Source organism: Acanthochromis polyacanthus, chromosome 19 (genome assembly GCF_021347895.1).
Source record: "Acanthochromis polyacanthus isolate Apoly-LR-REF ecotype Palm Island chromosome 19, KAUST_Apoly_ChrSc, whole genome shotgun sequence".
NCBI classification, from domain to species: domain Eukaryota; kingdom Metazoa; phylum Chordata; class Actinopteri; family Pomacentridae; genus Acanthochromis; species Acanthochromis polyacanthus.
Window position 1 is genome coordinate 21,987,257 of NC_067131.1, and position 23,607 is coordinate 22,010,863.

The 23,607-nt window shown below is 41.3% G+C and overlaps 3 protein-coding genes across 3 annotated transcripts in view; all 3 read right to left on the reverse strand.

Moving 5' to 3' along the window:
- Positions 1–4,841, reverse strand: part of pkd1b (polycystic kidney disease 1b) — a 47,242-nt gene extending 42,401 nt beyond the window's left edge. The window contains exon 1 of the mRNA XM_051939212.1: positions 5–4,841. Within this exon, the coding sequence (XP_051795172.1) occupies positions 5–3,610 (3,606 nt within the window). The 5' untranslated portion in view covers positions 3,611–4,841. The remainder of the gene's footprint in view (positions 1–4) is intronic.
- A 1,112-nt stretch (positions 4,842–5,953) lies between these two features.
- Positions 5,954–22,220, reverse strand: LOC110972113 (uncharacterized). Its single transcript, XM_051939223.1, has 9 exons — positions 21,899–22,220; positions 21,368–21,743; positions 12,708–13,564; positions 10,453–10,633; positions 10,182–10,375; positions 9,350–9,468; positions 8,433–8,580; positions 8,092–8,357; positions 5,954–7,999 (listed from the first exon to the last, which is right to left on the reverse strand). The coding sequence occupies exons 3-9, from the start codon at positions 12,781–12,783 to the stop codon at positions 7,085–7,087; spliced, it is 1,899 nt and encodes a 632-aa protein (XP_051795183.1). The 5' UTR covers positions 12,784–13,564; positions 21,368–21,743; positions 21,899–22,220; the 3' UTR covers positions 5,954–7,084.
- LOC127531041 (uncharacterized) lies at positions 14,235–20,319 on the reverse strand. Its single transcript, XM_051939220.1, has 2 exons — positions 14,592–20,319; positions 14,235–14,436 (listed from the first exon to the last, which is right to left on the reverse strand). The coding sequence occupies exon 1, from the start codon at positions 20,290–20,292 to the stop codon at positions 15,835–15,837; it is 4,458 nt and encodes a 1,485-aa protein (XP_051795180.1). The 5' UTR covers positions 20,293–20,319; the 3' UTR covers positions 14,235–14,436; positions 14,592–15,834.
- Positions 22,221–23,607: the final 1,387 nt, after the last annotated feature.

Genomic DNA, 23,607 nt, shown 5'->3' on the forward strand with positions numbered 1-23,607 from the left:
TTACAGCTGTCATCCAGGTCCAGTGATACTGCAGGGTATCCTCTACTCCTGGCTCCATATCAGGGTCATGACACTCTGATCCGTCCAGGACGAGATCACTAAGGCTGGGCCACAGTCGGTGGGAGCCTCCCTTGATGATGGCTACTAACGGGGAGTGGATCACTGTGATGCTGTCCTTCTGCTGGATGAGGAGAGGAGTTCCATGTAAAAAAACTGTAAACACTAGGAAATAGTGCCCCACATCAAGAGCATGCTTTGGAAGAAAGAGAAAAGGTGAAGTTGTATCCTCTTGACTTTTGAGAGCAACTTTATTGCCTGGGTTGCCTTTGGTGCCATTTGACTCTCTAAAAATTTCCCAGAGATATGTAGTCTTGTAAGCAGAGCAGTTAATGTCCACACTTGCTTCAAAGAAACTTGGTCTAGACTTGAAGATAGTAGACTCTCTCTGGAGCAGGGAGGCCTGAGGGTTTGAACACTGAAGCTCTTCCACCGCCATGTGCAGCTGTGTGGACACATGGCTGACCTTGTTGAGTGCTTTGACCACAACACTGTATTTCCCAGTAGAATAATAAGTGTGATTGACAGCATTGGACTCTGTCACCAACACTTCTGAAGAATCTCCAAAGCCCCAGCGGTATCTGACATTGCTTCCTTCTTTCACTGTTGCAGAAAACCTGACAGCATGTCCAACAAATATTTTCTCTGAATGACAGGCAACGCTGATTTTCTTAACAGGCCACTCAACTGTTACAGTATCATTTATCGTCTTGGTGCAGACTCCATTGCTGGCTAGCACACTAACAGACAATGAACCACTCTCTGGTGGAGTAAAGGTAACTTCCTGTCCCATGAGCTTTGTAAGCTCAGAACTCCCCAAGTGAAAGATCCAGGTATAGTCAACTGGAAACCCACTTTGAACTTCGGCCTTGAATTGGATTCCTTTTAGAGCCTCTAAAGTTGTGGAACAACAGTTTACAAGTTGCAAACCTTGAATACTCTTACTTACTATAATGTTAGATGATGCCTCGGCACTACTGACCTGATTCAAAGCTTTTACTGTAACTTGGTGTTTCCCAACTGGAAGGCTTGATGTGGTAATGTGGCCTTTAGAAATATCCTGACTATGAATCCAGTCTTTGTCTTGGAATGTTATTTTAAAGCTTACATTGCTTCCTTTGGAGATTGATGGGAAAACTGTAACTTGCTCCCCAATGCATAAAGAGGACTTGCTAATGTTAAGCAGAAGACCTTTGATTGATTCCTGGACTGTGACACTGTGTGAAACCATCTGCCAACTTATTCTATTGGAAACATTCAAATACACCTGGTGGATTCCTGCATGTGGAAACCTGTAGATAAAGGTTTGACTGGTTGAGGTAAATAGATTCTGCTTGGCAGTTCCAACTTTCCAGTCCCAGTGCAGATCACTACCCTTGTGGATGATTCCATGAAAAGAGAGACCAGCACTTGCATTGAAGTAAAATGGATGTTTCCTATTGTTGATTTGAAAGTCCAGACCTTGTACCTTTTCCTGAACCAAAAACTGCTTGGTGTCATTACTCTGGCTAACAAAGTTCTGAACTGAAACTGTGACAAAGCACTGACCCAGACTTGTGAAAGTGTGGAGAAGAAAGGGTACATGTCTCTGCATGGGTGAAAGATCTGTGTTCACATACCAAAAGTACTCCAGGTCTGATCCTGTATCCACAAACACAGAGATGTTTACTAATTTTCCCACTGCCACAGCATTTGAAAATGTTGCTATGCGTGCATTTGTTACACGTTCTACTGCCACTACAGAAACACTGCTGTGGACCTCCCCCAAGATATTAGAAGCTTTGAGCTGAACTGAAATACTGCCAGGACTTTCAGCTAAGGCATGAAAAAGCTTTCCATCGCCTGTAATTTGTCGATTTGCATTGTTTTGTGTAACAAGCCAGTGATAAGTGACATTGGAGCCTTTGATGACTGCAGCAATAAAGTGCAGGTCCTCGAAGGTTGATACATATTTCTCATTTGTCAGGTTTTGACATTCAATTTGCAGGCCGTCTATTCTTTCAAAGACTTCAATTAAGATGGCGGCCTCCATTCTTCTCACTAAGTTCTGTGCTATAACCTTCACTCGATATACTCCTGGTTTGGGGAAAATAAATCTAAACTGATGAGTCCCCTGCTTGAATGAAGTTATACCTTCCACTGTCCAGTCATAGGTTGTGCTGCTAAGAGAACTGCCAATTGCTGTGATTAGAGTTTCCTCTCCTACTGCAGCATAAGAATGGTTGGTATGAAGTGAAAGATCTGAAACAGCGAGTAAAACGTTCCCTTTCACGGTTGCTGTATCCTGACTAACAGCATTAAATGCTGTGGCAGTGACTGTGAATTGACCCGTGGAGGTAAAAACATGTGACACGTTGTGCTTCTGCTCCACTGGAGATCCATCTCCAAAGTCCCACAGCACTGACACATTGCTGCCGGTGCAACTCAAAACCCAAAAGGAAGCTAATGTATTGACTGTCAGTGTGTCACTTTGACCATTGTGCACAACAGAGAAGTTACTCACAGGTTTTTGGATGGTGATAATAGCTTTGGAAGTTCTGGTGCTGACTTTGTTACTCACCATTACAGACACCTCTTCAACACATTCATCTCTAAATACAAAACACTTCTGAGGGTTTTCTGTCATAGCAGCGAGCCCAGATGACTTGCTCAACCACTTAAATTGGTAGCCTGACTTTTGTTTGGGGGAAACTAACACTCTGAAGCACACCTCTTCTCCAACAGTCACTACATCTTTTGATGACTGTAGCTCAACATTAGTTATTGGACTCTCAACACAGATAACTGTGCTAAATGACACAGATGTAATGGAGCTAAATACAGTTAGATTAACATGAAAAATCCCAGAGTTTGGAAATGTATGCATGGCTGTCGAATGTCCTGTCACCACAGTCAAAGAAGAATCCTCTCCGAACAGCCAGTGGAAGGTCAAGCTGGATATGTTTCCATTTACCACAGCCACAAACTGTGTGTTTTTTCCACTCATGATGCATTCTTTTGGGAAAATTCCACTAACAATCAAACTATAGACCTCAACAGTGACAGACTGATGAGCCTGGCTGACAGAATTAGACACAGTTACATCTACTGTATAGTTCCTTGGAAACTTATAGATGTGGGAGACAGAACCATCTGTAAGATTTTCCTGCAGAGACCCATCACCAAAGTCAAAATCCCATTTGAGACTGGTACCAGTGGCAGCCTTAGCTTTGAAATGTATAGCAGAACCTACTTCATTTGGTCCGTTGTAGGTGACAGTTAATCCAGAGATTTTCTCCATTACAACCACCACAAGCCAGGCTGTCAGAGAAGTAAGAGTATTGCTGGCATATACTGTGATGTTGTAAACTCCTGCAGATCCAAAACTGTGGCTGACTTTACAATGGTTGCTTTGAACAGTTCTGGAACCATCATTATAGTCCCATGTGTAGAAGACTGCAAAATCAGAGGGCTGGATGGAAGCTTCCAGATAGACAGTCTGTTTGACGAGGGGCATTAAAGTGGAAGTAGAAATGAGGAGGCTTTTTAACAGAGGGCTGACATTTATCTTCATGGATGCAACGGTGTTGTCATACTGATTAGAGATGTGCACATGAAGCGTGTAGTTCCCTGGAATGAGGAAACACAGAGAAATGCATTTTAGTTTGAAGATTACTCCAATAATACAGCAGGGAAATTTTAGATTGTTTGAGCAAAGTTGTAGGTATGCTGGGACTTCATAGAGCCACACTCAAAAAGAGGCAAAAGTGCAGAGTTACATCACAGTAATTTTAAGAAATTAAGAGATAATGTTGATAGAAAAAAAACTTCTTAAGATGCAACTTTGATCAACAGTGATGCATTTCTAGGGGTTTAATCAATCACTGGAGCAGGACTTTGTTATGATCCCTGCTTCTGCTTCTGCATCTGCCCTTCTTCCTCCTTTTCCCTCTTTTTCCTTCCTTCTCCTATTGTTCCTGATCTGTTTCTGTTCTGACCTCTCTCTTTGGCTCCCTCTGTCTATCATCTCCCCCTCCTGTCTCTCTCTTCCTGTTCACTCGCCCCCTTGCGCTGCCTGCTTCACCTGCCTGCATTCTCCCTGCTGATTACTGCAATGGTTGTCAGCTGCAGTAATCAGCTAACTCAACTCACCTGCTCACTACCTCACCTCCAGGTATTTAAGCCTTGTGCATTCACTTACACTCTGCTGGATCATAGACTGGTTGTGAGTACTGTATTTCCTTGTTGTTAGTGGTTGGGATTTTCCTTTGGACTTCAGTGTTGGATTTAATAGTTAGTTTCGTTTTTGCATATTTTGTATTTAGTTAGGTTTGCTTTCTCCCTCAATCCAGGTTCCCTTTTGTATTGTCTTAGCTCTTGTTTTGTTAAATAAAGCCCTTTCCTAATTTCCTCTTGTCTTCCTGTTTCTGTGTCTGCACCTGGGTTCTCCAGTTTCCCCCTGTAACAGACTTTAGAAAACACAAAAGAAATTTTAAGGGAAAAAACAGAGAAAATGCACAGCCGGTGTTAAAAATATCTCCAAATGATATATGGATTCCTGTCAAATTAACAACAGACGCTTTCATCAGACATCCACAAATATTAACTGAAAGTTAATTTGATGTTAAAGTGGCTGTAACTTTCAAAGCACCATTAAACACATACTAATGGACTTTTTGGCCACTCTGAGCAGCAGAAGCAAACTGTAAACACAACTGCTATAATACGACCATATGAAGTTGATATGGGGAATTAATTAGCAGTCAACTGTCTATATGACCTTGAACATTAGCTTTTTGCTGAAACTGTGGGTCTGGAAAAAAAAAACAAAAAAACACAATATTCCCTTGTTCTTTTAGTTCCTAAATGCTCTAATATGTCCAATATGACACATGCCATTGGTGCTGAATGATAGTGTACAGTGGATTTGCCCTGCCATGTTCACTAAAAGCAGCTCCAGCTTGTGTTGTAGTGTTTGCTAAGGGTTAAGTGGGCACCAAACAGTTGTGGGATGTAAACATACAACAATGAGCTGAAAAAAACAAAAACAAATTATCTGTAGATTTGAGGGTAATGGCAGAGTTAGGTTGTAATTTTCCAGTTTTCTTACTAAAAGCGGATATACGTATATTTGATCCATTGTTAGTCTAAAAATGAACAATTTCAACAGCTTTAATAGTTTGTCCATGTGTTTACCTGGGATTGGATAGGCATAGTTCACTGAATCCTGGACATACACCTGATTCTCTCCTCTTTTTACATTCCCTTCCATGGTCAGACATGGAGCAGACTGGGTGTGGATGACAGTACCAGTGCCATCCCCGAAATCCCACCTGGATGGCATTGAAGAGCATGTAAAGACACAACTTTTTAGTGTATTTCAAGAGTAAAACTTTTCTGTAGAATGCAAATGGCATCCATGTCTTCTTAAAGGATCTCTGATGGTCATTTATATTTCAAAATATGCAATATAATAGATGAGAAACCCTCACCTAAAGGTAAGTGGTAGAGAGATATCCACTTTTACTCTGATGGTGTAGACATGAGTAGTGTCTACTGCTACAACCTCCCTGACAGAAAAGAACTCAGGTTCAGCCAGTGGTGACTTTTCATGAGCAGTTAGGAAGATTTGCTGGCTCTGAGAGCTCACAGGGTTCGATGCTGTCACCTAGTAGAATGTTTATAGACAGTTTTCATGAAAAAAAAAGTTTCTATTTATAACCAACCAAAAACAAATGCAACGTAAAACTAGAAATTTAACAAGAATCTTACCCGGAGCTGATACTCTGCAGGCTTCTTGAACATTACACTGTAGGATTCCCCTTCATTGGCAAACTTTTCCTGGTTGTCAATCACCCATGAGAATTTTACTGAGGAGCCACTCTCTACTTTGGCTGTAAATGACTAAAATGTGAAATATTACCAATATACCACTGTAAAAGCATTTTTTTTATCCAAATAATGTGCTTTTCATTTTTCTTATCCACATGTCAGCGAAACTTATGGAATGCTATAGTAGCAGCAGAATCATGCAAACATGCTTGCAATGATTGTTACTATCATGTTCCCTGTTCCAGTTTAACATTTAATGCAAGGTACAGAAAGACTGACAGGAATGGCATTAGCTCTGCAGGTGTTTGATCATAAAGTGATGGAAAAATTTACCTTTTGCACTAAGTTAAAGGATGGGGGATCATCACATTTTTTGCAAGTCATCCTTTTGGTAGCATGAATATTTGTGCCAGATCTCACTGAAATGTATCCAGACAACTCACTGGTAACCATAAATGCCAACCACAAATTTCAAGTCTTACAATTGTCTGGGAAGCAAGGAAATCAGCACAGAATTTAATTTAAATCCATCCAGAAAATATCGACATTGCATATTTGATTTCCTTATAAGTGAAAGTAAGCAGACCTCTAGAATCTTTAGAATTCATCCTCTTAGGGCCATGAATGTCCATACAAAATGTCTGTCAACATGAACTGTACTAGTTCTGAATTGGATTTTCTTCTTCGTGCACTAGAAAGTTACTATGGAGCCACATCATTATGTCACTTTACATGTCTGTTTGAACGCTGGATTTGTTTTTTAAGAACTTTCTAGTTTATTCTGAACTTCTGTTGAGTAACAAAATGCAGAGAGACAGGTGGTCTGTTCCACAGTTGAAAAGCCAGTGAGATCATAATATGACTGATTTTTGTTGCCATTTGAATATCACCATTTATGAACACTGTGGCAAACAGTAGTAGGTGTCTGTGAATGCTGTTTCATCTACTGCTGTTTGTAACACCATTTCTCAGATGGCAATTTCATAATATCAAATATCAGGTATCATGAGACAAATAGTGACCTCATCGGCTTTCCACGCGCTGCTCTATGGATCTCACATCTGTTATGAAACTCTGATTTTGGTTCTTTAGATTTGGTAGTCTAGCTCTTTTTTTGTCTTAAAGTGGTACTAACAGTTGGTGCTGTTCTTGAATCAGTTTTCCTGACTGACAAAAAGTTCTCTAAAGGTAGAAATACAAAAAAACTGGTTCACACTTAGGCACCGACTTTGTACCATTCCTTGAACTGCCTTGGTAGAAAAGGAACATAACTTGAACTTTCATTTTTGTCAAACGAGCTTGATCCCTGAAAATAAACAGTCTGATAAGCTAGATGTGTTTGTTGTAGATTCCCCATTTTAATTCCTACCTGTGATGTGTCTATAAGCATCCTCAGGCATCCATGTGGCTCAACAGTAAGGCCAGCCACTTCCTCATATCCACAAACCTTCACTCTCACACTCTGAAAGCTCTCTCCATCCATCACACTGATGTTCAATATCTGAACCCCAGCTGACGGCAACAACAGAGTCACAGAGGAAAACCAGGCTTCCTGGGACTGCTTCTTACAGCCAGGTGAAGATTGAATCACTTCTTCAGGACAAGATGGAAGAAAGGGGACCCCAGTCTGGAGCACTGGAGCTGACCATGAGCTCTTGGCTTTCTCTCCAAACAGGGCCTTGACAATGATGAGAGTTGGGATGTTGATTTGAATATGAATCTGGTCCTTGTCATCTGGTAGTGGATGGATGACATTAAATCTGAATTTAGATCTCAGACAGGGATTTGGACCTCGAGTCTGGGGCCTAATATCAGGGACTGTGGTTGTCTCTGTGTGAGTGTAGTCAAATACATCGTCATTCTCTGCTGCTCTGTGAATCGTGTCCACATACAGCATCCTCAGGTCACATACCACCCTGTCCACCCACTTGCTCCCTTGTGGCAGGGAAGTTAGGCCTCCTTCCAACCAGCCTCCCCACTCTATTCCCCTAATGGACAGGTAACTCTGACGCCAGGGCGAGTTAAAAGTGGCTTCGCTATGTAGACAATGCAGAAATGTTCCAGAGTCAAGAGTGTGCTGCATAGCCACAATGTCATCAGGATACACCACGATGGGGGATGGAAGAAGCAGCTGTTGGAGAAAATACATGACAATGTGAAATGAATTTTATGCATCATATGACCCATAACAGCTAGAATAAGGGATTAATTGCTGCAACTCACGCTCAGAGTTTTCAGTTCAGAGCTAGGGTTTATTCTCAGAGGAAAATCTGCCACCAGATGGTAGAAGGGAGGCAGTGCAGGGTATCGAGGTGGTAAAGTAAAGCCGCGGTCCACCACTGCTGCATCATAGGGGCTGCATGGACTGTTAGTGGGCACGCAGGCTTCCAGCAGATGGCACCAGTATTGGCCCATGCTGCAGCCCCCTGTGGTGTTACACAGTGGCACTGCTGAGCAGCAGCTAAATGGGTTCAGGAGAGAGTTGCAACCTGACAAGTAAAGAAGGGATTACTAGCTCCTGTATCTGACAAACAGCAGCGTTAATAGTTTGTCTAGTTCAGTACCTGGGGGTACCAGGTAGTGGTTGGGGTTGCAGTAGGGTCGAAGGATCTGGACACGAGCCACAGAAGACACAAGACTTGGTTGGACCACTAGTTCCACTGACACCAACTGGCCTGCATGACTGAACCACAGACCTGGGAACAGCTGCATCTGTGGGGGTTATATTATAATATAGAGACAAACTCTGATAAAGAGATTTCACTGTGATCACGCTCTCAGCAGGGCAGCATTTTTTGATTCAGCCATTCTCAGATGTAATGTACCCTACAGACTGATAAGATGAGCTCAGGTACTTTCTACTTCACTTGTCATGTTCCATTTGAAATGATTTTAACATGAATGTCATTAAAGTCAAACCTCTAAAAATGTATCTGTGTATCATAGTTACATATTTAGAAGTTTTTTTTTCCTTGAAAATAATCTCTTCAGCTCGAGCACACCAGGTCACCTACAACTCTGCTGAAACACTATATAACTATTCTACACCATACAATGAAAAGTTGTAATATTAGACTCATTCAGTCACATATCTTCAAACTAGAAACAGATTACTGAATTCCTGTATTTTCTTTTACCAGAAGCTCTACCCTGCAAGTTGACAGGATTGGTTGCTTCAGTTTGTAACAAATGAAACCTAGGCTGTGTTTTTGAGTAATCAGTTGACATCAGTGTACTACAGTTTCAAAGTCATGGTGTTAACTGATTGATACCCATTTTTTCTTTGCTTTTAGCATGTTTTAAGTGAGAAATGCTGAGATGTAGCCCCTGATTAGAGAAGGTGTTGTGAGATTGTGTCATTTAATGAAGTTAAGAGTAAAAATTCTGGTGTTTCGCTGAACTGGTTCTTGTAGCAAATGTTGAGATATATCTTTTAACCCCTTGGGCTTAGAATCAATGTTTCAGCTGACACTTTACAAACCTCCACTGTGCGCTGTCCAATGTCAGGGACACTGGAAAGAGGCTGTATCTTGTTATCAGCATAGACGCCGGTCAAGAGAACCAATCCAGTCAGGTAACTGTTCATGGATGGTAAAGAGTCTACAGGAAGAGGAGCAAACCAGAATCTCCTCATTGTATTTAAAAAAGGTACATTTCTAATGCTGTTAGCTATAGAATAAATTAAAACCAAAGTGTTGTACTATTTCAGTCTTTATCAACAACTGTCAACACAAAATCAGATATTCTGTACTTTGTTCAGTTATGAGCCATGTTTATTTTGCATGTGCCAGACCTCCAACCCAACAGATGTCTCCTGCTCAGTCTCTAATACTACCTAACCTGCTACGAGTTCTTCTGCCAGCCTGCATATTAGCTCTCTCTTCATCAGCCTGCTGTACAGTCAGATTTGTAAGTACTTGGACACTGACACAATTTTCTGAAATTCTGCTCTGTACACCACCACAATAGATTTGAAATCAAACAATCAAGATGTCCTCTAAGTGCAGACGTTCAGCTTTACGTGGAGGGTATTTACATCCAAATGAATGGTGTAGGAATTACAACACATTATATATGTGCCCTCCACCTTTTTGCACTTAAAGCACAGCACAAAGCTCCTCGGACTGCCTGTTTTTTGGACTTAGATCTTTTCTTGCCCTTTGTCTTTGTTTGCCAGCCAATGCTTGTATGCTCCTGTTACATTCATCAATAAATTTCTGTGAAACTGTTCCTGTCTGAATGATCTACATCTGGGTTCTCCTCCGTGACACACTCATGTAATCCCCCGATGTTCGTGAGTGAATCAGCCTTACCAGTGACTTTCTTTTCACACAGGAACAGATATCGTCCAGCACACTGAGCCTTCCTCCATCTCCCCAGGGTTCCCAATGCCATCTGAGAGCAAACCTTCTGACTGTCTCTGTTCCACCTCTGTGGCGCCACAACCCCATCATGCTCAGGTACTTCTCCTTCTAATCCCTGCATCCACACCCACACTGTGGTTTTCCTGAACAAAAACAGAGATGTGACAGTGTATCTGCTTTAAAAGATGGACATCAGACAGACACCGTTTGCAGGACTCACACTGGAAAAGAGTAGAAGATGAAACTTTGCAGCTCTTGGCTGTCCGCAGATGCTAGATTTCCTCTTGGACTCTCTCTGCATGAGTCCTGAGCCTCAAACCATGATGATGTCATCTCAGACAGCCAATAGCATCGCAGGCTGGCCAGGTGGATGTGACCTCCTTTTGGACAGTGAATGTTCTCTGGAAGACAAAATTCTGAGTGAGCTGAGGATAACAACTTAACAGAATCACATCAGCTCCAGATGCATTTAAATGAGGTGAAATTAAATTTTGATAAACAAGTATGTTCATTCCAAAACCTTTGCTTGCTTTATCATTTATTTGAACAGTCAAAATATACTGCCCATCCAAATAAAAAGTTGCACGCTCTAGTCTCTCATAGGATTGCCTTTAGCTCTGAGAATGACATATCTGGCATTGTTTCGATAAACTTCTGCAATGTCACATTTATTTCTGTCCAGAGCTGCATTCATTTTCTACCAAGATCTTGTATTGATGATGCGCAAAGTCTTCGCCAGCACATCCCAAAGATTCTCAGTGGGGCTGAAGTCTGGACTTTATAGGCCAATCAACATGTAAAAATGATATCTCATGCTCCCTGAACCACTCATTCATAATGTAAGCCCCATAAATCCTGGCATTGTCATCTTGGAACATGCCCATCATCGAAGAAAAACTCTACTGATGCAAAGACCTGTTCATTCTGTATATTCAGGTAGTCAGCTGACCTCATTCTTTGGGAACATAATGTTTCTGAGCCTGACTAACCCCAGATCATAACCCTAATCCCAACAGGTTTGTAGGCACTAGACATGATGACTGCATCACTTCATCAGCCTCTCTTCTTACCCTGATGTGCCCATCACTTTGCATCAGTGTAGATCTGGACTCATCAGATCACACAACCTTTCATTGCTTCACTGTCCAATCTTTATGCTACCTAGCAAATTGAGGCCTTTTTTTCTCATTAGCCTCACTGATCAGTGGTTTTCTCAGAGCTACACAGCTGTTTAGTCCCAATCTTTTGAGTTCCCTTTGCATTTTGAGTGTGGAAATGCTCTTACTTTCAGTATTAAATATAGCCGTGAGTTCTGCTGTTGATTTTGTAAGATCAACTAAGAGTTGCGATTCACCACTATCCATCCAGGTTTTAATAATGCGTTGGATGGTTTTTAACCTGATCTTAGTAGCTTCACCAAACTCCGGTTTTCTTTCCTTGATGCAGGCCAATAATTTGACCCTTCTGAAACTGATTAACAACTTTCCATGACCATAGGATATGTCTTCCAACATGGTTTTTTAACAAATGAGAAGCTCCTCACTGCATCAGATAGAGTTAAAAAAGTTGTTGTCACCTGAAACATATTCATCACTGCAGTAATTATCCAATGGAAGGCTCTTACGTATTTGCTTAGTTAAATCCAAGTAGAGGCTTTGCTTTTGGACAGGCAGTGTGTGTGCAGAGTGTCAAGATTAACAGGCAGCGAAAACACATTTCATAGAACAGATGTTTCATGTTTATTCACTCACAGGTTCACGTTTCTCCTGATATGCTTGACTGTCTGCTGCTCTTATCAGGAAACTTGAGCTTAAAATATCAGTACCGGTGACGTTGGTTTTACGTTCCATGTAAAATGTCCTATATGACATGATATTTTAAAAAAGCTAAGTTTTTATATTTAAAATATGTCTGTAGCATCAGTAGTGGAAGACGTATTTGCATCTATCATTTAAGAAAAAGCAAAAATCTTCCGACATTCTACACTGTAAAAACAGAATAATTAGAAAAAAATGTACTTAAAGTATGAAAAGCAAATGTTTTCATTATGCAGATGTATTTTAAGCATAGTAAATTTAAACTGTTACTTTTTAATTTGACATGAGATCAAGCAGCTTACTGTTTCATGTAGAAATAATGCATAGAGCAACTGTAAAGTGGTACAGTTTAAATCATTTTAGCATTTAAGTGATATTGTATACCGTATGTATTGAATGATGAGTTCTCCAAGCACGTCACACATTCTAAAATTCTTACGTTCACCAATTTAAAATAATTTTTCAACAGAAGATTTTTAAATTTTAAAGAAAATGGAGACATATATGCAATTCACAGGTAACCAACTTTAAGCAGCTACATAGCTGAGGTATTCAGCTCCAAGGATTCTGTAGATAATGCTGAACTTCAACATTTTTTTCTAACGACACATCGCAGCTTTAATTTCTCTTTAATTTAATACAAATTAAAGTGTCTCACCTCCTGCTGTGATGATCACAACCACAGAGAGAATGCAGAGTAGCACCTGTTTCTGAGATACAAGCCTGGCTGTCATCCTGCACAGCAAATAGTACTCTCCAGAGGAAAGCGAGCATTATATATCTTATCACTCCTGCTGTGTTGCACTGAATGTGTCGATTCTGCTCATCTCTTTCCTAGTATTACGACTAGACTATCTCCCTTCTCTCTGTGTTGTTGCGAGTTAAAATCTAATCTTTCTTTGAATCCTTCTGGTCTGAAACCCAACTCTGAGTCTTTTACTCTCTTCCCCTCATCCAGCAAACACACCATGAGTTATGGTGGTGTCATTGTTTTAAAGGCCTCTTCTACACTCTTTCTGAGCGCCTGGGTGACTTCTACTTTGTCTCTCAGCAACAGCCATAGAAGCGGAGTGGACAGAGGAGGCCGGCGCTGCTCATTACTATGTTGGAAAACCGCTGGCAGATTCACTGCAGCAAGATGCAGCGAGTCTAAAGAGTCGCTGTCGTGTTATTTGGATGCACATTGTTGCTTTTTAGAGTAACATGCATCAGAAGCCTATATTCTCATACTTTGCTGCCGAATTTTAAAAAATGTTTTATTCGTAAGTTCTGTCTCCTGCATGGTGCCCACAGCCTGTTGACCCAGCACTAACACCAGGACCTCCTCACTAACCAGACAAAAGGCTGTGTGACGCAGAGACCCAGAGCTAGTGTTAACAGACAGGATGCCATCTGAGTTGCTTGGAGAAGGAACAGATAAAGTTGAAGACAATGATAAGGCAACCATAGCTTGGAGTTGTCAGTCTGTTGCCATAGAAACCATTGTATTTTCTCTTGGGGAGATAGGGCAGACACCTATGAGAGAGAGAGAGAGGCCACAATAAATAGGAAAGCAATTCCAACACTCAACCTTTTCATATATTTATTACAAAAGACAGATATTTAAATTTAAACATTTTTCCGTTAAATATTCCAAACCAGCACAGAACCATTTCCTTCTCTGTTTTGCTATATAACCATTGTCTTGATTAAGTTTTGAATAACGTTCTTGCATCCCTGCACTGACTACCTGTTTATTGCAGAACTGAATTTAGGGTTCTTTTATTTGTCTATAAAGCCATGCATGTGTTACCACTCCTCTACCTAAAGGCCTCTTAGACCCTCAGAACAATCAAGTCTGGTGGCTAAAAGGGAGATCGAGGCTTTGTATAATTAGCTTCAAAGCTTTGAAACAGCCTCTCAATCAAATGTTCCTCCTCCACTGACTTCTTTAACAAAAAACTGAAGACTGAAACTGTATTTGTTATTAATTTAATGTTATCTTCATTGGGAAAAAAATGCTTTTCTTTCAACAATAAGGACATTTCTAAGTTATCCCAAGCTTTTGAACGGTAGTGTACATGTTTTCAATGGCTTTTGGATGCTATTACTAATTTTAATATTTTACTTTTATTCTGATTTTACAACTAATTCCTTCAAGTTGCAATCCTGTTTGCCTGAATTAGTATTTCAGAATATTTTATTTTGTTTTCCATATAGATTGTTTTAAAATGTGAAACATTTTGAACTATGCATGAATGTAAGTAAAATATTTGGGATGTATAATAGTGGTACCTATTAATTTAAATGTTGTAACTACTCAGGTCTGATGTTTATGAAGGCCACGAATCATACAGATGTCTTTTAACTTTTTATTATCCCTCTCCAGTCAGCAGACACCGTGAAAACTACAAAATAAAAGACACAGAAACCTTTAAATTACACAAACTCACATGAAAATTATCTCATCACATACACCTGCTATAAAAACTGTTTACACAAAAGACTTTTACAAAAACATGAAACAAATATGAATAACATGAAATAAATAAGTCACAGTTACCGTGTGCGCCTCTCAGACCATCGGAATAGTTCGCTTGTTAGTTTGTCTTCTTCTCTGTAGCACGTTGTAATGGTGTATGACTCTGCCGCCATGTTGCATTTCCCACAATCCTTCACATTGAACCCTGAACTAAACCGTGGTCATGTGACTTATTTATATCTATCAAAAACATTTAAAAACAGTGTTGCATTTTTAACATTAAACATATAAACCTTATTTATTTTACCTTTAAATCAATTTTTATAATTTTACGTATTATTTATAAAAACAATAACAAAACAATAAATGAGACCACAATTAAATTACTGTCCCCTGGACAGTTACACTCCCACCAAATTACTGTAATTTATGAAACCTTTACACAAACATTGAATAAATCCAGTAATTTCATCAATTAAACATCTGGTATTTGGGAAGTGGTTTGATTTTTGGTTCCTGTGGAACATACTTTACTTGTTTTCTACAAGCACAACTAATTTATGAATAGGACGTTCAAGTATGGATGAAGTAGTGTTTTGTTGACTCTTGTCCCCACATTTTCGACTTCCCATTTGTACAGTAGCCTTTCGTACTAGTCCATCCTCATCTTTACAAACATCTAGTACCCTTCCAAGCCTCCACTCATTACGGGGAATTTCCTTCTCTTTCACAATGACAATATCTCCAACCTTCACATTTCTCTTTGAAGAATGCCAGCATTGTCTGAGGGTGATGTTTGCTAGGTACTCTTTCCTCCATCTACTCCAAAATTGTTCCGCCAGATACTGGACTCTGCGCCACCTTTTCCTAACATATACATCCTCTGCTACAAATTCTCCTGGAGGAGGCAGTGGGACAGAACTTTTCATGGTAAGCAAATGGTTAGGCGTGAGTGGCTCTAAACTTTTGGGATCACTGATACTGTCAGTGGTGAGTGGGCGGCTGTTTACGACTGACATGGCTTCATAGAAAAATGTTCTTAGAGAAGCATCATCTAATCTTCCTGCACTCTTAGAGAGAACCCAGCTAAGGACGCTCCTAACTGTTCTGATCTGCCGCTCCCAAACTCCACCCATGTGACTGGCATCAGGAACATTCATAATAAAATCACATTGTTTCTCTGCCAGGTAAACCTTTAACCTGTCTGTGTCGACTTCTTTCAAAGATTTTGTGAGCTCATTTTTAGCTCCAACAAAATTTGTCCCTTGATCTGACCTAAGCTGTCTCACAGCTCCACGAATGGCTATGAAGCACCGCAATGCGTTTATGAAGGGAAGGCATCCGTTGTTAAGTCTTCCAGCATTTCAATATGGATTGCCCTGGATGATAGACAGGTGAATATGAGACCGTACCTCTTAGTCTCTTTACGACCTTGCTTGGTCATAAAAGGCCCAAAACAATCCATCCCACAGAAGGAGAATGGTGGTGAGGGATCCACGCGGTCAGCAGGTAGGTCAGCCATTTTTTGCGTTTCTGTTGGTCTTCGAGCTCTCCTGCATGTGACACATTGTTTGATGTAGTTTGCTACAACTTTACTGCCACTAACTATCCAGTAACCATTTGCTCTGAGCTCATTGAGAGTCTGTCCTCTACCTTGGTGATGAGTTTTATCATGACAGTAGCCTAATATCAGACGAGTGACCACACTGTCTCTTGGTAAGATAACAGGATGCTTCTCATCCAGAGGTAAGGAGGCCTTCTTCAATCTCCCACCCACCCTGAGGATCCCATCCTGCACTACAGGGTCAAGCTGAAACAGCTGATGGCTGCGTGGCAGATTACCGTGACTTAACATTTGCACTTCCTCTTTGAATGCACCTTTCTGTGCTAACTTCACAAGTACAAGACTAGCTTTTCTTCTGTCCTCGACATTTACAGGCTCTGTCATTTTGGTCCCCTTTGCTAATTTCTGAATTCGAGCAACAACATTCAGTGCTGTATGCCATTTTGAGAACCGCTCAAATCTCTGCAAAAAACTGTCCTCTTCAACTACTTTTACTTGTAGTATGTGTGTTGTTTTTACTTCTGGATCTCCAATCATAAGCTGTGGAGTAAGTTTTTGTGTCACAATCTCTCTTTCCCACAGGAATTTTGGTCCTGTAAACCAGGTTGAATTCATCAACTCTGACACCTTCAGGCCTCTGGAAGCGTGATCCGCTGGGTTTTGGTCACTGTCGACATAGTTCCACTGTGTTGGGTCTGTCGTTTCTTTGATTCTTTGCACTCTGTTTGCAACAAAGACGTGAAACCTTCGAGCGTCATTGTTGATGTAGCCCAAAACTACCTGAGAATCTGTCCAGAAGTACTCTTGGTCGATTTTGAGCTCCAGCTCCTCCTTCAATACACTACTGACTGCTGAAGAGACCACTGCAGCTGTCAACTCTAGTCTGGGTATGGTGACAACCTTTGTAGGTGCGACCCTCGCCTTACCTATGACTAAGGAACAATGCACTTTATCCTCTGTCACTACTCTAATGTAGGAACACTGGCCATATCCATGGCTACTGGCATCAGAAAAGTGATGCAGTTCCATCCTCTGTACCTTCCCAAGGTTTTCAGGAGTGAAGCATCTTGGGATCTGGAGTTTCTGCAGATTTTCTAGGTCATTTAACCAGCTCTGCCATCGTGGTTTTAATTCTGTGGGTAGTTGTTCATCCCATCCTATGCCCTTTTGGCACATTTCTTGTAGTATTTTCTTTCCCAGTAGCAGGAAAGGAGCTAGGAAACCTAGCGGGTCAAACACTGAGGCAACCGTGGAGAGAATTCCCCGCCGTGTTGCAGGCTTCACCTCCAGGTCGACCTTAAAGGAGAAGGTGTCACTATCCACACTCCATTTTACTCCCAACACAGTCTGAACTGGAAGTTCAGCGTGACTGAGATCCACATCATGAACTCCAATAGCACGTTCACTGTCAGGAATAGATTCCAAAACTTGTCTGTTGTTTGAGATGAACTTGTGCAGGTGTAATCTCCCCTTTGCACACACATTTTGTGCTTCTCTGACCAGTTTGATGGCTGTGCCCACGGACTCTACACTGACAAGGCCATCATCCACATAAAAATTCTTTCTGATAAAGTCAGCTGCTGCGGGATAGTCCTTTTCATTTTTTATTGCGAGATACTTCATTCCATAATTTGCACAACCAGGAGAAGATGTTGCTCCAAAGAGATGGACCCGCATGCGATACTCGACTGGCTCAGATGTTGCGTCGCCATTTTCCCACCACAGGAAACGTAAGTAGTCTCTATCCTCTGGGTTTACATGAAATCTGTGAAACATTTTTTCCACGTCACATATCACTGCAATTGGGTGATTGCGGAACCTGCAGAGCACTCCTGTCAGTCCGTTTGTGAGGTCAGGTCCGGCAAGCAAGTGATCATTTAGAGCTGTGCCCTCATACTTGGCGGAGCAGTCAAAAACAACCCTGATTTTCTCTGGCTTCCTGGGGTGATACACACCCTGGTGGGGAATATACCACACATTTCCTGGCATGGGTTGGTTCTCAGCCCTCTCTGCATCTCCATCCCTGAAGACTCCTTCCATAAACTTAATGTAGTCATGCTTGAATTTGTGATTTCTCTCAAATTTTCTTTGCAGTTGCTTCAGCCTCACCAGAGCCAGCCGCTTGTTTTCTGGCAACTGTGGACGAGCCTTAAAGGGGAGTGGCATTTCCAGGTGCCCATCAGCATTCTGGTGTATCTTTTCATTAAGAAACTGCATAAACAGAATGTCATCTTGTGAGATGCTCTTTTCCCCACAGTTGGCATCTTTGAAATCAGCTTCGAGTGCTCTGATGACAGTAGCTGGTGTCAAGGTTGGACATTCCTTGACTGACACACGATGACACAAACCTGTTACTTCAGTTGACCTTGCTACACCTGCTGAGCTTCCAACAATGCTCCAACCGAGGTCAGTTTTAATGCCATAAGGCTCATCATCACCTCCTGTTATAAACTGACGTGGAGCCAAGGCTCTTGGGCAGTCATAGCCTATGAGTAGGCCAACGTCACATTCCATCAATTCTGGTATTTCAGGAGCTATTCGCTTGAGATGTTTCCATTCTTTAGCCGTTTCGGTGGTGGGAATATGAGAACGTTCAAGGGGGATGAAGTCTCTGGTATAAGCAGGTGGCAGGTTGACAAAACATTGTGAGGAAAACCCTCTAACTCTAAGCCCACTAACTCTCTCACTCTGTACAACAGAATCTCTTCCCATCATAGTAGTGAGCTTTAGCTTAACTGGCTCTAAACCTGCTCCCAGCTTCTTACATATCTGTTGATCTACAAAGGTGTTGCTACTTTGTGTATCTAACAGTGCATACACTAATGTCTCTGTTTCAGAGGTGGTGGCTAAAGAAACCCACACAGGCACTATCATAGACGTACTCCCACCCTCGCCTCTGTCCACACAGCAGGACAGGGAGGATGTGTTTTCTTCTGCTTGTAAGACGTGAGAGGATGTGTCTGCAGCAGGTCGGTCCACATGAAGTGGTGTGGGATGAGGTTTCTTACATATGCTACAAGTAGCCTTGTTCTTACAGTTCTTTGAATTGTGTCCTCTTCTAAGACAGCCAAAACACAAGTTGTTGTCCATTATAAACCTTTTCTTTTCCTCTACAGGCTTACTGGAGAACTTGTGGCATTTGTGGATAGAGTGACTTTCTTCACAAAACATGCAGGGGACAGGGTTTGTAGATAAGAATGAAGTACTCACTTTCTTTGGTTCACTTTGATTTTTAAAGCTATTCTCTACAGCACTGTGTGTTTTTGCTGATGACAATGTTTTATCTGATGCTCTCACATTTGTAACGTACACATTGGCCTTTGGTCGCTTTGCATCTCTTGATGGCTTTTCTTCAGTAGACTTCAAGGCTTGACAGGATGTCACAGGATTGCATGCAATGTCTGCTTCTTTTGCCACAAAGTCAGCAAACTTCTTAAAATTGGGGTATTCTTCTGTTTCTCGCAGCTGTTTTGTAACATGTCGATTCCAGCGAGAGGTCAACCAGTCAGGGAGTTTTTGAAGCATCTTTTGATTCTCCTCACAGTCATTTAACACCTGAAGCCCTTTGATGTGTGGCATGGCATTGCTACAGGCTATCAGAAAATCACTGAATTGTCTTAGCTTGCCTGACTCTCTTGAACCAACCCTTGGCCAGTTGTTCAGTTTTTCTCTAAAGGCACGTTGGATTACGAAAGGGTGTCCATACCGGGCATTCAGTGCTTCCCATGCTTGGCTGTAAGCTTCATCATCTTTCCTGAAGAAGCTTCCTTCAACTACAGATTGGGCCTCTCCACTGATATATCTCTGGAGATAGAACAACCTTTCTGCTGGATTTGTGCAGTGACGTTCTATCAGTGTCTTGAAACTTGTGCTCCACTCTAAGAACTTAAGTGGATCTCCTGAGAAGACTTGAGGTTCTGGAGCAGGAAGTCTGGTAAGAACCATTGTGTCATGCAGTGCTTGAACTAATGAGGCTTCAGAGGAATTGACATTAGTTTGCTCGTCAATTTTGTTCTGGCATGTTTGTTCCTTTTTAATTTTCTTAATAGGTGCAGGAGGACAACTAGTCATCTTACTACACTCTGCTTCATTTTTGTCATAAGCCTCACCAGAGTCAGCTTCAGAGTACACCTTAAGCTTGGCTGCCAGCACATTTAGATCTCTCTGATTTTCTAGTCTTTTAAGTTCTTGCTTTTGTGAAGCTATTGCCTCCTCCATGTTAATTTCAGCCTTCTTTGCAGCCAATTGTGCTGCACAGTTTGCTCTTTTTGCTGCAATGCTTTCCTCTGATAAACTTGACCGGCCTGAGTGGTGGCTCTGAACAGCAGATTTAGCCATTATAGACCCAAATATTGACTGAGCATACTCTTTGTGAAGTACTAAACGAAGCCTTACGCTTTCTGCCTGAGCATCAAATTCTTCTTGTCCCACTTCACTCATGCGAACCTTCATGAGTTCCATCAAATCTCTTGTTACAGCTGTGCAGGAGTCCATTTTTCTTCTAACCTCAGTAGAAGGTGCTGATTGAGATCGTATACTTTCATACGCATCTTTCACATATTTCTCCAGTTCTTCAACAGCATCCATCATGTCACCTAAGTCTTGATCTGAGCACTCATCCTTAAGTGTGTTACGTGCAATTTTAACCTGCTCTTTCCATTTTTCATAGAGCTTGATAAATTTACCTTCCTTCTGAAGAGCCTCTTGTTGCTTGTATTCTAGCATTTTGGGGGTTAACTTTCTTTCTCGTGTAGATTTCCTGAGTTCAACTGTGTGGGATGCAGTGGAAGAAGGCTCGACCACTGCCATTTTGAGTATTTCTATTTTAGCAAGAACATCACCTATAAGCGATTCTAACTTCTCCTTTTCAGCATCATTTGTTTGTGATTGTAATTGTTCACTTAATCGGTTCAGTTCGTCTTGAAGGAACTTAATCTGTATTTCACTATCTTGTGAATTTTCCTCATGAACTGACATTTTACCGGCTGAAGAAAAGCACTATGTAACGTCAACTTATTCTAAATGCTTAAATGACAACATACTACCACCAGCTATGCCAATGCAATGCAAGTGGAACTTCTGTTCACCTCAATATCTCCTCTGAATGTGCATTTAAACTCTCAAATAAAGAACATCATTCAAATATTGACAACAATTACAATGGTAAACCAGAAACATAAGTCTATGAATATATGTCTCTTTAATAAACCAGTATGTGGTCGTTTTCCTTTTAAACCAGTTTCTTCAAAGTACGTTATGGTCCTTGGAGAAGTATATGGTTGTACCGACAAACCTGCCGCCGTACGTAGAGCCGCTTCTCTGTTGACAGCGCCCGGATGAACAGTCACTGCACGCTGATGCCTGAACAGGATGTCTGCAGAGCTGTGGTCCACGCTGCCGCGATATACGGTATTCTTCACCCGGTGACGGCTCTCCCTCTCTCCTCTTGATCGGCGTCCCTCCGGTCACCCGCTACTCCCTCGATCGGCTTCCCTCTCTCTCTTTCGCGGACCGCTCGCTGCTCCTCACTCCGGACTCTCGGCCTTACCGACGTTGGGCGTTACGTTTTCACTGTAACTACTCAGGTCTGATGTTTATGAAGGCCACGAATCATACAGATGTCTTTTAACTTTTTATTATCCCTCTCCAGTCAGCAGACACCGTGAAAACTACAAAATAAAAGACACAGAAACCTTTAAATTACACAAACTCACATGAAAATTATCTCATCACATACACCTGCTATAAAAACTGTTTACACAAAAGACTTTTACAAAAACATGAAACAAATATGAATAACATGAAATAAATAAGTCACAGTTACCGTGTGCGCCTCTCAGACCATCGGAATAGTTCGCTTGTTAGTTTGTCTTCTTCTCTGTAGCACGTTGTAATGGTGTATGACTCTGCCGCCATGTTGCATTTCCCACAATCCTTCACATTGAACCCTGAACTAAACCGTGGTCATGTGACTTATTTATATCTATCAAAAACATTTAAAAACAGTGTTGCATTTTTAACATTAAACATATAAACCTTATTTATTTTACCTTTAAATCAATTTTTATAATTTTACGTATTATTTATAAAAACAATAACAAAACAATAAATGAGACCACAATTAAATTACTGTCCCCTGGACAGTTACAAATGTAATGCATTGTAAATATTTCTACACACTCAACCAGACAAGCGCTGACAATCGACAAACATGATAGGCTAAAACCTAAGCTAATGTCTATCACATAAAGTATCAATAACAATCAACAGGTAACAATGCACAGTGATTGCTCTACACTGGGGAAACACACCTTTGGTCATTTACACACAGCAAGTAAAGGAAAAATGCAACATGTATTCAGTCCAAGCATGTGCACGGGAGAAACTAGCCAATAAACTGTGCAGCTATAGAAAAAATATGGCACTCGAATTGCGTTCAGGGACATTACGGAAAAATCATCAACATTCGATGAACTCGGCAAAGGAAGAAATGCACATGTATAACACAACCCAGACAATATTCCAGTCGAAATACGAAGGCTTTCTAACACGGGCAGTTGGCTCATTTAGGCACGGTTGTTTAGCGCTGCATGAGACAGGCTACTTCACAACAGAGACAAATAAATGCACCGTGTGACTTGGCAACCAAAGCTAATGAACAATAGCTACACTTGATTCATTTATGTGTTACCTGGTTGTTGGCTACAGTCAGGGTGGAGATGCCTGTGGACTGTGCAACTGCTGCCACAGGCGTGTCCACTTCACATGCTCACGTTATGAGATGGGGCGGGGCAAGTCTCAGCACCGGTCCTGTGTGTGTGCATCTGTGTGTGTTTAATGTTGAAGTACCTGATCTGATATGAGTTCTGACATGTTGTTCATCATAAATGGAACCTGAATACATGTGTTATGTAATATCATTGGAATGTGCCTTTCAGTCTGAGAAACTTAATGCCATATTGACTTAAGGAGTGCATTGTCTTGCTGGTAGATGGATGTGGCCCTTTGGGATATGCAAAGTCGAGGAACTCCATTTGAGGGGGTCTTGCTTTTACCTAAGAGTCTTCAAATAACAACCAGATACTTTTATTAGGGTCCGAGCACCGAGGGTGCGAAGGACAGGCGGTGCCAGGGCACCGACTGTCCAAGGCACCAGCGGTGCCAAGGACCCTATTGAAACCCTAGGGTTTATTATTATTATTATTATTATTATTATTATTATTATTATTATTATTATTAGGGTCCGAGCACCGAGGGTGCGAAGGACAGGCGGTGCCAGGGCACCGACTGTCCAAGGCACCAGCGGTGCCAAGGACCCTATTGAAACCCTAGGGTTTATTATTATTATTATTTTTTTTTTTTTTTATTATTTTTTTTTTTCTCCCGTAAAGTAAATTGGCTTTTTGGCGGCCTTATCATACTCCAAAACGCGTGAAATTTGGCATGCACATCAGGACTGGCGAAAAATTTGATATTTTATGGGAGTTGCGCATGTGCGTGGCAAAATGGCTCTATAGCGCCACCTGCAAACTT

Excerpts from the sequence above, each read along its gene's own strand:
- LOC110972113 (XM_051939223.1), bottom strand. The coding sequence starts at position 12,783 with ATGACAGCCAGGCTTGTATCTCAGAAACAGGTGCTACTCTGCATTCTC. Across the intron at positions 10,634-12,707 it reads TGTGATCATCACAGCAGGAG|AGAACATTCACTGTCCAAAA; the intron begins GTGAGACACTTT and ends TTTGTCTTCCAG. Across the intron at positions 8,000-8,091 it reads CTGAACTGAAAACTCTGAGC|CTGCTTCTTCCATCCCCCAT; the intron begins GTGAGTTGCAGC and ends TTTCTCCAACAG.
- LOC127531041 (XM_051939220.1), bottom strand. The coding sequence starts at position 20,292 with ATGGAGGAGGCAATAGCTTCACAAAAGCAAGAACTTAAAAGACTAGAA.